The sequence below is a fragment of the Acipenser ruthenus genome, chromosome 3, assembly GCF_902713425.1.
Source record: "Acipenser ruthenus chromosome 3, fAciRut3.2 maternal haplotype, whole genome shotgun sequence".
NCBI lineage: Eukaryota > Metazoa > Chordata > Actinopteri > Acipenseriformes > Acipenseridae > Acipenser > Acipenser ruthenus.
In genome coordinates this window covers 29848839-29861457 of record NC_081191.1, presented here as the reverse complement: position 1 = coordinate 29861457, position 12619 = coordinate 29848839, and the positions used below count along the sequence as shown (strand labels likewise).

Sequence of the window (12619 nt, the reverse complement as noted above, 5' to 3'; positions counted from 1 at the left end):
TCAAGACATATAATTTCAAATTGTTTAAAGAAACCCGTACTTTTTTTGGACAGCTATTAATAACATTTGCATAATCACAGAGTATGTTCCCTTTTACTGTAGGAGAAACACTCTTTCTACAGTGCCTCTATAGTAAATTACATGACAGCTTGAAAGAGGGAAGTCTGGAGTAGTACATCTGAAATTAAAAAAGCAATTGAGCTTGACAGATTGTAAAACAGAAGACAGGACCCCATGCAGAAACTCCACCATGTATCACATGGCACCAGTTTGGCTAAAGGCTAAAATGTTGCTACTTAAAAACCCCAGGTGCTTTCTTCTATTGTAGCAAGCTGTAAAGTAGGGCACTGGAACAGAATCGAAGCTGTCATTACGTCTGGAATATAGTGCCAAAAATATAGCCTGTAAAAACCCTACTGAGAAAATTGTGATGGTCTGAAGGAACTAAATTATAGCCTTGGGGTTACATGGCAGTGCAGTTTTTGAATATGCTCATTTCACTAAATGACGAGGAAAGAATGGCTGGTATTCTGAGTATTCTGAGTTGTTCAAGTGCTCTCCTATTCTTTAATGTGTCCTGGACTTGGTGCTTCTGAGCAATGTTTTATTTTTTATCCATCGTTGCTTAAGTTTTAGTATTGAAGCTATAATCCAAAACATACCACTTAACAGAACATTTCTAGATGTGACAAACTGACCCGGGTTGGGTTGTGATCTGAGCCCCAAAGAAATTATACCACTAAACAAAAGACGGTGCTAACAGTGAACACTTGTTACAATGGGATTATAGACGATTCAATTTTATCTCTATCTCTCTTTCTGCCCTCCTCCACTATCACTTATTTGGGTCTGCCAACGACAACCAGGTTTCTCATTGGGTAAATTACTTGTCTATCTAAATAAAAGATACTGAGATAATAAAAAAAATCTAATAAATAGGGTCTACATTAATACTGGTATTAAACACCACCTAAAATATGTAAGGACTTTAAACAAAGAGAAAATTTTTGAACTGTGGTTAGGCCAGTCACTGATAGTTAGAGCCAGGTTCTTGGTAGACGACAGTCACGCAAAATATTTGATCCAATGACAGTCTTTGTTCCATAATGTTCAACCAATCTAAAAAGTCTTTTTTTTGTGAAACTTTTACAATCAGTGATTGTAAAAAGAGAACTTTGTAAAGAGGTAATATCAGTAAAGCGCTAGTTTAGTTTACTTCTTTAATGCTTTCAAAGTTTACTAATGCTGCTGAGCTGTAGACATTTTTCATATTTCACTATATACACACACACACACACAGTAACAGAGTTAGATGATATTGTTGTAAAATGATAAGATGGGTTTCTGATAACCTTGAGTGTTATGTTCCAAGCAAGATATGGCCTATTGGGAAATTTGAGATTTGCTTGTTGTAAACACTAATTACCAGTAGTTATAATTGTCAAATCTCTGCGAGTGTATTTGTGATTTCTTTTGACACATTTTTTTTGTTCTACTTTTTAGTTACTATATGACTCTATATATTGGTCTAAAGTTTATATTCCATAAAGTGTAGGGGCATTATTTTGTATCATGTGTTATCCAGGGAAAAAGAGCTGAACTTTTTTTTTTTTATTCCACATTTAGAGGCTACATGTGCTGCATGTTATGACAAGGTGATGCTCACACACAAGAGCCTCAAGTGAATTACATGAACATAATCATACCGCACATAGTAGTCATTTCATGACTTTCTTTGAGTGTGGGAAGGCAGCTAACACTTAACTGGTAAACACTGCTTAGCCAATGAGATTGCTCTCTCTTTTCTTGCAATTTTTATGCAATTCTGTAAAATCAGGCATTATGCTAAATGTATTTTTTTTTAAGCAAGAATAAAGGGAGCAGTTTCATTGTTTAACCAGTACAAATATGTCACCACACTAGCACTGCGTGGAACTTTGAGAACCACTCTGACTGATTTATTTGACAACGAGTTCACTTTGGAAGGGGAGGGGTAGGGTGGAGGGTGCTATTTTATAAACGCAATAACATACTGCTGGGAGTTCAGATATTGTCCAAAATCAGCAGGCTACACTTCATGCCAAACATCACCCCTAGACATGCGGATATTGGACCATATATGAACACCGTATCGTGTGTTATTTCTTTTATGCAAGGTGAGTGTGTGCATGCATGTAAGGGCCTATGTAAGTTGCCAGATATGTACGCCAAACACACAGACGCACATGCTCCTTTATATTTGGGCTGAAATCTAGAAGATAATTTCTACCAAGTAGTCACATTAGGTCCTGCTTTATTAATTGAGAGAGACAGCTATGTTGTAGCCTCACCGCTAAAATGATTTTTAGCCGTGTCACCAGTGAACACAGGAAGTGGCACATATTAAAAACATTGATAGTCTTACCACAATAAAGACCTGTGTGGCTAATGGTGGTGGGGACAGAAAAAAGTTTTAATTAATCAAGTGTTCCACTTTGCATTGATTTTGCAGAAGTGTGACTAAACAGTAGCCCAGCTCCATAATATAGATTTAAGCTTTATTATTTCACTCTGCTTGAGTCATAGCCAATCTGTGTTGTCAATGACTTCCTCTGGCTGGTGCTGCGCTAGTGGTGACCTCACTGTATAAGAGAGCTTTGAGTTCTTGCATCTGTGCCCCAATGTTGTACATGCCTTGTCAGACACCATTGTAGAAGCTTTTCCTAGTGGAACACAGACACTGATATCAATATCAATATCAGACCCTGGGAACTCTGCATGAAGTTCAGTTGGTTGCTACACTAAAATTATTGGGACAGAGCATATGCATAAAAAGCAGTACTTGCAGACCCTTTGCTTACTAAACATCAAGGTATCTCCGAATATTAAGTCCCCAAAATGTTTTACAGTGTCTAAAAAGCAGAACAAGGGCCTAGGTAAACACTCATTGAAGTGGAGAATGTCTGGGCTTGAGAAGTAGCAGACCTTTTTTGCTTAAGCTCACAGTCTTACTTTAGGCTTCAGCAATAATGAATTCTAGATCTTCCTGTGAAGCATGGCCATTGCTTGTACTGCTTGGTGTTCATAGATAAAGATGTACAGGTATCTGTAATAATAATCAGCTGCATAAGTAGGATATAAAGCATCTATTTTAAGTAGTTTTGTGTTAACAGCAGCCCAGAGATTTACCCTATATCCCCAACTTGGCTGAGCCATCCATGTTAGCGGGTACTTTGGTGATTAATCTTCATGTATCTAATCTTAGGCTTACCAATATTTTTCTTATTTCAGTACTTCAAGACAATAAGCATCCTGTCAATTAATTGGCAGGGGAGGACCAATGATTTGTATCTTTAATTATTTAGCAGATAATATGTAATTCCGGATTGCATGTGTGTGTTTGCGTGTTCGTGTGAGAGAATTAGTGAGGGGAGAGAAATTTATAGTCGCTGCATTCTGATCACACTTTTAAGGTCAGCCATTTCAAGGGCTTGTCATTTCGCTCTGTATGTTTTGGCTGAGTTGGCGTCATTGGCTGCCAAGTTGCATTTGAATAAAAGCCAGGGTCAGATCATAGCGGAATCCCCCTTCCTTGTGATGTATGACCACATTTAGTTTAAAAAGCAACATTAAATCTTTGCTGAGAGGGGCTTTATCACACGATTACACATTAAAACAAGAGGTAAGGGTAGTTATGTTGTAAGTGTATAAACATGCATGTTTTTAACCATTGTATTTTTACAGTGGAACATGGTTCATCTTTAATGGAACTACCATATTTGCAGAAAATAACGTGTCCGGTTATATATTTTTTTTTTCATCTATATCCAATACCATGCTTTTGCACATTTTAAAGGTCATTTTCCTTTGCACCATTCTTTTTAATTTTTTTAATGAGTGATACCTTAACAAGCATGTTTAATATTATGAGATGTGATAAATATTAAAAGATGTTATTGCTTAAAGATGATCACATAAAAAATGGATAGTTAAAAACTTAAAATGAGCAAAGAGAGCCTACATATGAATCAGTAAATATGGAAGTTAATTTCTGCAAATGTAATATACCCTATGTTAGAGCCATTAAAGGTGAAACAAGTGCCATAGTAATTTTTTTAAAATGTTGCATTACAAAATTTGATTTTTGCATGATTTAGGTTTTTCTAAATCTTTTAATAGATCAATTTTGCTCTTGGATGAAATTGGTTGCAGAGTGTCGTGTGATTGACAGACTAGGTGCATGATGAACCAAAATCTAAGGAAGGGAAAGTGTTATTTTCTGTGTCAGAAGTTTTTCTTGGAACGTAGAAGACAATGCCACAGTAGAATGTTTTAATTACCATGGGGAAAAAAAATAGTTAGACAATACATCACCAATTAAGAGTAAATATAAACAACAATTACCAAGTTAAACATACCTCAGTACAGCAATGTTCTACATGTCTTACAAAACAGTAATGTACTTGAACTGCCATGACTTGTAGCTATGTTCTGAGGAAGAATTCCTGGCAATGCAATAAACAGAGCTGCGTGTTCTCAGTTGTTGATTGTAAATTACCTTGCCCTGACAGCAGTTCAGAAATTAGTGGGGTGCTGTTGGTTTTATTTAATTTAAAGACATTCTGCTCAGTGTGTGGCTTCCTCACTCGTCGTGCCTTAGAGAGGTTAGGTAGTGTCACATCATTCTATTTATTGCTTCAAGTAAAGGGCAGGCATATTGAAAGGAGGCCTTGAAGATCAAGTGAAGGTACGTATTCAGTTTGTGTTAATTGAGTACAGGTGAAAGAAGGCAACAGGCAGAAATGTCATGGAAAACCCTGTAGCTCACTCAAGTTCAATGGATTTATGCAAAGAAGGGTGTGCATTCAAGAAGGTCTGCAAGAAAGAGAATAATAATGCAGGTGTGTGTTTTCTCCACTGCTGGGCAATTGTTGCTGTATATACTGTGTGAATATGTATCTGATAGAGGGAGAAATGGCTTTGCTTGACAAGCTGGGAAAACATGCATCAAGCTAAAAGAAAAACAAATATTTTCTTTCAAAACAACACCAACAGGATGAGTTTTGAATCAGATTTCCAATGTTAGGTGTCTCTCAGAGTAAACCAGGAAATAGAGTAGTCATTGGTTTCCAATCGTCATTTAAAATTAACTATTAAAATAAATAATAATAATAATAAAATCAAGTAAAGATGCAAGTGGTGAAATACAGTGTAGCTGTGACTCTTAAGTGGAAAGATTTTTAAATGTTTTCTTTTCCTTGAAGCAAACTAGTTGGGTGTTGAGCTTAATGTTTGTGCACACAGCAGATTGCTAAATAAAACAGATGAACTTTCATTTTTTGTGAACTGTAGGCTACAGCGACTATATTATGGACATAACTGTTTCTTTATAAGAAAATCACATATCAGAAATTAATTTTTAAATCTGTGACATCTCTGAAGTGATATAAATCTTCATGCACTATTTAGCCTGTTTATGTATTCTCTTTTGTCTACAAGTAACTGCATTTGCGCACCCACACAGATCTTTAGGAAGACACTGTACTGCATATTCCATAGCTGAAACACATTGGTTAGCAACAAGAGCACAACCAATCAAAATCGATGTTGTCATTCTGTTAACCACATCAGCAACTTTCAGAGGTGCTTTTTCTCAAGGGGTTTTACACATATGTGATGCCAAAGAAACTGATTAACAGAATCCAAGCCACTGTTTTCACAAGTATTCCTTTTTTGGCTGCTTTCTTTATCACCTGTTGTTGCTGTAATGTTACAAGCTGGCTGTTCATTACTTCATGCATGACCTTCTCTTTAGGGATCTGATCCAGAACACTATCCCTGGTTTGACCAGTCTGATCCATTTTTATAATGCTTGTTTTAGGATGTCATTTGATTGATGTCAGTGCTGCTGCCCACCCTTTCAGTGTATTGCTATGTATACAGTCCCTTGACATGACCAGTTTGCAGAAGTGTGAAAAGTGTAACAACAAAACTTGTTAGGTACCAACAGTAGACCATGGGAAAGTTTAAGTTTACACCAGGAGTAAACCATTCAGATATGGTTGGTATTATAACTTTACAGGGAAGCTCTAGACCTGAGGACCAGAATTGTGCACCTGTGGTTGTATGGGTTTAAGTTCAGCAGTCGGATACCTTACCAATACACACAGAAGAATCAATCCAGTGTCCTTGAAAGCTTAACCTTTTTCACAGTCAGGCAGTATTTGCTGGTCAGACTAAATTTGATTTCCATGTACCTTGCGTGGAACAGAGCCGTAGTCTGAGAGCAGAGCCTGACAGACGAGGATCAATGAAGCGTCTGTGCAGAGGCACACAACATGTAGTACTGTAGGCATTATTCAAGGCGAGATTATTCAGAGAATGATCTAAAATCCATTTGATCGGAAGATGCTTAAATAATTTATTACATCTTGTTAGTCAACCACTGCTTCTGCTGGAGCAGTGCCACCAAAGGTATTGAGCATGATAAAAGACTGCTCCTTTTAATAGAATGCAACCCAGACAAAAGCTCATCAGTGCTGCTGCTGTTCTGTGGGAGCACAGGACGACAACTGGGTCAGCACAGGGGTGGCTTAGATTTCACCAAAGGGAGTTTCCTCAGTTCATTCATGCTGGTTAATAGATGGAATGCATTTGACTGTGTGGTCTCTCGTACAGCACTTGTGTATAATTGGTGAGGCCTCTGTCCCACACTAGATGCTCCACACCTGTGTAAGAAATTATATGTAGAGCACCTAGAGGGACAGGTGCTTGTTGTTTCCTTCCAATGTGGTTTTCAGAAGCAAGTCATTGCTATGATAGTCCTGTTAATGCATCAGCTAGCACTTGAAATGCTCTTATCTTAATGAGTATGCCAAACTTGTGGCGGCATGTAACCAGATTCACCTTAGAAACTGGCAGAGAGTTAGCCTGTTAAACTTTTTTTTACTGCCTTGGTGTCAAATAAAGCTACTCAATGTGGGTATTGGGGCTGCAGAAAATTAGATTGGATATTGTCTGATGTTCACTACATATCTTACCCTCTTGTGAACTATTCATTGTGGCAGAACACTCTTGTCATGTTATACTATAGAATTTTCACCTATTTCTCCCCATCTGCAAATTTCAGTAATGGGCTGCCTCTCACTCAACCCACACTTTGACAGAGACCCTAGTCTCTCAGGGATAAATCATTCTGCCTCACGCTTGCTTTATCCAGGGTATTTGTTCTTGATTGTCAGCATTCTGTTGAGAGCTGAGCTGAGAATGCTGGATTCATTTCACCAGTAATCTAAGATAGACTGTAAACCAGGGGCCATTTTACAAAAGCATCCAAACTGACATTCTTCTCTTATCTTCAGAGATGGAATGTCCTAACCTGAAGTTTAGGAGAGTTGATATTACAGAAAATGCTCTCCTAATCTTCATTTAAGAAAGAAAATAGTATATTACAGAACATTCCTAACTTGTTCATTTCGGAAGTTTCTTTCCTAACATTTAGAACTGGTGGAACCTTTCCTATCTGTTGGTTAGAAAAATAAAATTGTTAGTTTGCAAGATATGAACAAACCATGCAAAAAACAAAAAATGAGAAAATAATGTTGTGATGGGGTACACCCGGCCCTGCCTAATATAAATCTGACTAACTTTGGCCCTTACCATCAGAGTGAAGTTGTCAGCACACAGGTTCTAGAGGCACATCATGCCACGAACAAAAGAAATTCCTGAAGACCTCCAGAAAAAAAGTTGTTGATGCCAGTTTGGAAACGGTTACAAAGCCATTTCTAAGGCTCTGGGGCTCCACCGAACCACAGTCAGAGCCATATTGTCCAAATGGAGAAAGTTTGGGACAGTAGTGAATCTTCCCAGGAGTGGCCGTCCTGCCAAAATCTCCCCAAGAGCAAGGCGGAAACCATTGCTCACTAAGAAAAACATGAATGCTCGTCTCAAGTTTGCCAAAAAGCACCTGGATGATCCTCAAGAGTTCTGGAACAATGTTCTATGGACAGATAGGTCAAAAGTGGAACTTTTTGGCCGACATGGGCCCCGTTATGTCTGGCGAAAACCAAACACTGCATTCCACAGTAAGAACCTCATACCAACGGTCAAGCATGGTGGTGGTAGTGTCATGGTTTGGGGATGCTTTGCTCCATCAGGACCTGGACGCCTTGCCAGCATTGAAGGAACCATGCATTCTGCTCTGTATCAGAGAATTCTACAGGAGAATGTCAGGCCATCTGTCCGTGAGCTGAAGCTAAAGCGCAGCTGGGTCATGCAGCAAGACAATGATCCGAAACACACAAGCAAGTCTACATCAGAATGATTGAGAAACAAGAAATGTAAAGTTTTGGAATGGCCTAGTCAAAGTCCAGACCTAAACCCCATTGAGATGTTGTCACAGGACCTGAAACGAGCAGTTCGTGCTCAAAAACCCACAAATGTCACTGAGTTGAAGCAGTTCTGCATGGAGGAGTGGGCCAAAATTCCTCCACGGCGCTGTGAGAGACTAATCAATAACTACAGGAAGCATTTGGTTGCAGTTATTGCTGCTAAAGGTGGCGTAACCAGTTATTGAGTCTAAGGGGGCGATTACTTTTTCACACAGGGGCATTGGGTGTTGCATAACCTTCTTTAATAAATAAATGAAATATGTATCAAATTTTTGTGTTATTTGTTCACTCAGGGCCCCTTTTATCTAATATTAGGTTTTGGTTGAAGATCTGATAACATTCTGTGTCAAAAATATGCAAAAATGCAGAAAATCAGACAGGGGGCAAATACTTTTTCACGGCACTGTGTGTGTGTGTGTATATATGTATATATATATATATATATATATATATATATATATATATATATATATATATATATATATATATATATATATATATGTATATATTTTGTATTATTATTGTTATTGTTTTGTAAAGATATGACGGGCGACAAGCCCATCCTCTTTTTATTTTATTGGCTTAACCCTTTGTGGTCCATTTATTCCGCGCCTGTCAGGCGCGTCAGGTCTAATTTATTTTCACACGAGCTGTTTATTTTACACGCGCCGTTTTAAATGTAATTTTATTCACAGTAAAAACAGGTTTAAAAGGCACTGCATATCAACATGACACTCTCAGTACTGCATCTTCAGCCCTGCCCCATCCCTTGTTCGCTGTATTTATCACATATCTCTTCATAGTCGTGCATACTGATAAATCATCTCTTGATCATTTGATTTATCACCAAACTCCTCAGTAATGCTATCCAAGTCATTATTTTATTACTATAACATCTCAAAAAACTTGGCAAATGTCCGCACTTTTCTTTGAACGCCGGATACGGAAGCAGCTATCTTTGTTGATTATGTCTGTGGTGAAGGGACTATGTGTATTGCGCAGTTCCGCCTCCATTCTTTTTTTTCTGGCTTCTCTCAGCCATTGAAAGCTTTTCTCTGCATTTTCCAGAGAAAAAAACAACTTGGGACCTGTGATTGACGCCTTTTTGATGATGTTGGACAGGGTACGACATCAGACCGGAAAGGAAAAATGTTAATGTCGGACCAAAGGGTTAAGTACGCTCATGAAAATGCGTGTCCGTCAGCTAATGAGTATTGAATTTGGCTGTCGGCCATGCAGATTATTAAACCCGTGCATATGTGGCCAGCTCCAGATTAATTGAATGATTTGTTGATTTGAAGAATATATAAAGGGGACATCAGCTGCTCACAGAGGGGGGAGAGGAGTTAGAGAGATACACAAAGAGACTGATGAAAGCAATTGCTACCTACCTACCTACTTGCTTACCATGTCTTATTATATACTGCATATTCCATAGTGAACCATAAGGATCCATTAGTATTTGGGGATGTGTACCTTTAACAGTAAGCTACGTGTATATGTCTAGATCTAGCCCCACCTCCCGTGAGAGGTGGTTCATGTTATGTATGGGATAGGATGAAGTTGTTGGAGTTCGACGTGCACACAAGTTACTGTCGGTGATTATGATCATTGATATTTGAAACTTTACTGAGGAATAAGATATGAAGTATTCTGTGTTGATACTGTCATGTTATTGTATTACACAGCGAGCGCCTCCATTGAACTAGAACCAGCGGCTCATATATCTAATGTAACTAGAAAAATACAAGTTTGGACTCTTTACTCTACAAAATTATATTACACACTTTTTTTCACACTGGAGGCGCGAAAATCACAGTACTTTTCTTATTTTTAGCTTTACTTTAGCCTGTGAGATGTTGTTGTATGTTGGTATTCATAATTAAAATAAAATGGTGTCTATGACTGCAAATGAATATGTATTTATCTATTTTGTTAGATTTTTCTCTGAATGTACCTTCGGTATACACGGGACCAATTATTCTAAGGATCCTTTCTTCTAGTTGGTGGAGGGGGTGGGTGGGGGGTTATGGAGGATGGATCTTCCATTTTCAGCATTGGCCCTTCTTTTGGTTTGGTTACAGGGGATCACTTGCCCATGCCTTCTCTTTTGCTTCCAAAGAAACGCTTGTAGAAAATTTTCCTCCACACCAAGTGTTATGTTAGAAACAGATGACTTAACATATACAAAAAAGAATGGGAAGAACCCAGTACTAACAGAGCTATCTGAGCCATATCAGTTACACTAGAAACAAACTAATGAATGTCAAGGAAACAACATAAAAGGCATAAAATAACTGAGGGATGGCTATAGAAGAAAACAGAGAGCGACTGGGAGAAAGATGAGTGAGACGTGAAGTGGAAGCCATAAAGTCTTGAAAGCTGTCATAAATGAAAGGTCATTATAAGAGACGGGTCTTTGTGTTACACATACCGTATGTATACATTTTGTATTCATTCTGAATTTTAAATGGAAATTTCTGCATTACTGTCTATAAAGGTCTACTGAGGTTTTTTAAACTGTTTCTTTCTAATGGTCTGATAAGATCTCAAAGCAGTACAAAGGGGAATTGTTTTTTTTTTGTATTTCTTTTGGAAATAATAAAGTACACACAGCACTAAAAACTAATTCTATCCATCTCTATGCTATTTTAATCATTGTTGCATTCATGGTTGTGAAGTACACCACTATTGAGTTTATAACCTCCCCCTCCCCCCCAATTGTCTTAAGTTCCACTCACATGGCTGTCACTCACACAGACACACACAACAACTTAAATCCATATTAAATTCTCCATCCAAGTTGACGTGCACAGTGACTCATAATGTAACTTATCCTTTTACTGATTTTTGTCTGAACAGGAATTTTCAGCAGTACATCAGAATGGCATAAATGGAAATGCAGCCTCAAGTTCTGCTGTCTTGCTGCAGCAGTCATGGAGACCGGATGGCGTGACTGTCAAGGTGATCTCTGTGGGTCTGGCTCTACTAGCTGTTATTGTTGCCTATGCCATGGAGAAACTCGGATGAAACCCTACCATCACTGGACAAGGCTTCTCACAGGATGTAGCTGTTTACAGTGCCGCTTGGGCATGAAGCAGGGTGGTAACACACACTGGATCAGCTTTTAAACAACTGAGTGAATGGCTACTTTCAAATAGTTCAGATTTGTATGATTAGGTTTAATTTGGTAATATATAATACCCTTTGAGCACAGTGTGAATTGAGACTGATACATGTCTAGAAATGGTAGATTGGAAACTAGTCCTGGCCTTGAAATACTGTAAAGCTATAAATATTTGCGACCATAATATTCCCGAATCACACCCATAAAACCTATTTTGCTTCAGAAATGTTGGAATATATACAAAGTGTGTATTGTTAGTGGAATTTGAGATTCGTGCAAAAAAATGTTTGCATTTTTTTTCATGCAAAAAACGCATAATAAAAGGCTCGCAAATATGTATGGCTTTACAGTATGGATTTTTTATTCTTTTGAAATAAAAGTAAGAGGGGGTGGTGAGCGTGCTACTTATTAATGAGATTTAAAGATCGGAGCACCTAGTGAGTGAATATTAATGCTATTAAAATTTCAACAACTCTGTTTTGAAGATAAATGTATGGTTTTGTTTGTTTTTTGGGGTTTATTTATGGAAAAGTGTATGCCATAGCCCACTTCAACCTTGTTTTTTAGTATATTTTGTTTTTTAATGTCATAGTTATTTAATTGCCCTTCAAATTGACTGTAAAGATGCCATTGAATTGTATTTACTTTTATCACTATTAATTCACTTTTAAATGGCAGATTTAAGTTTTTATTTGCTGTACTTAACATACTGTACAGGTACAACTGTGTGCAAGTATATATTGTTTGAATTGCTTTTTTCAACTTTTATCTTTAGAAGTCTTAATAAACCCAAGAAAATCTTTATGGCCCCACTTGTAATAATTTATTACAATGTGCACATTTCTTTTGTGAAAATGGCATTTATTGTATTGTCCATGATGGTGGTTTTGTCTCCACAAATATGGGAACAGTATGTATATATTTACTGCCTATTTGTATGTGAATTATTCCCTTTGTGTCTGTGGGGGTAGGTGGGTGTTCTTCTAAATGTGCCTGTTTGTACGTTTTCAATGTGTTCAGTTTGGTGGAAGCGCAATATCTGGGTGGTGGGATGCATCATTTTTGATGACAGCTATTCTGCTGCCCAGAAACCCTGAGGAATGACAGATGTTATCTCTTGTTG

General features: G+C 37.8%; 1 protein-coding gene across 1 annotated transcript in view; it reads left to right on the top strand.

Moving 5' to 3' along the window:
- The window catches only part of cdkal1 (CDK5 regulatory subunit associated protein 1-like 1), a 433346-nt gene extending 421048 nt beyond the window's left edge, over window positions 1–12298 (top strand). The window contains exon 15 of the mRNA XM_034058608.3: window positions 11232–12298. Coding sequence (XP_033914499.1) covers window positions 11232–11399 — 168 coding nt within the window. The 3' untranslated portion in view covers window positions 11400–12298. The remainder of the gene's footprint in view (window positions 1–11231) is intronic.
- The last annotated feature ends 321 nt before the right edge of the window (window positions 12299–12619 follow it).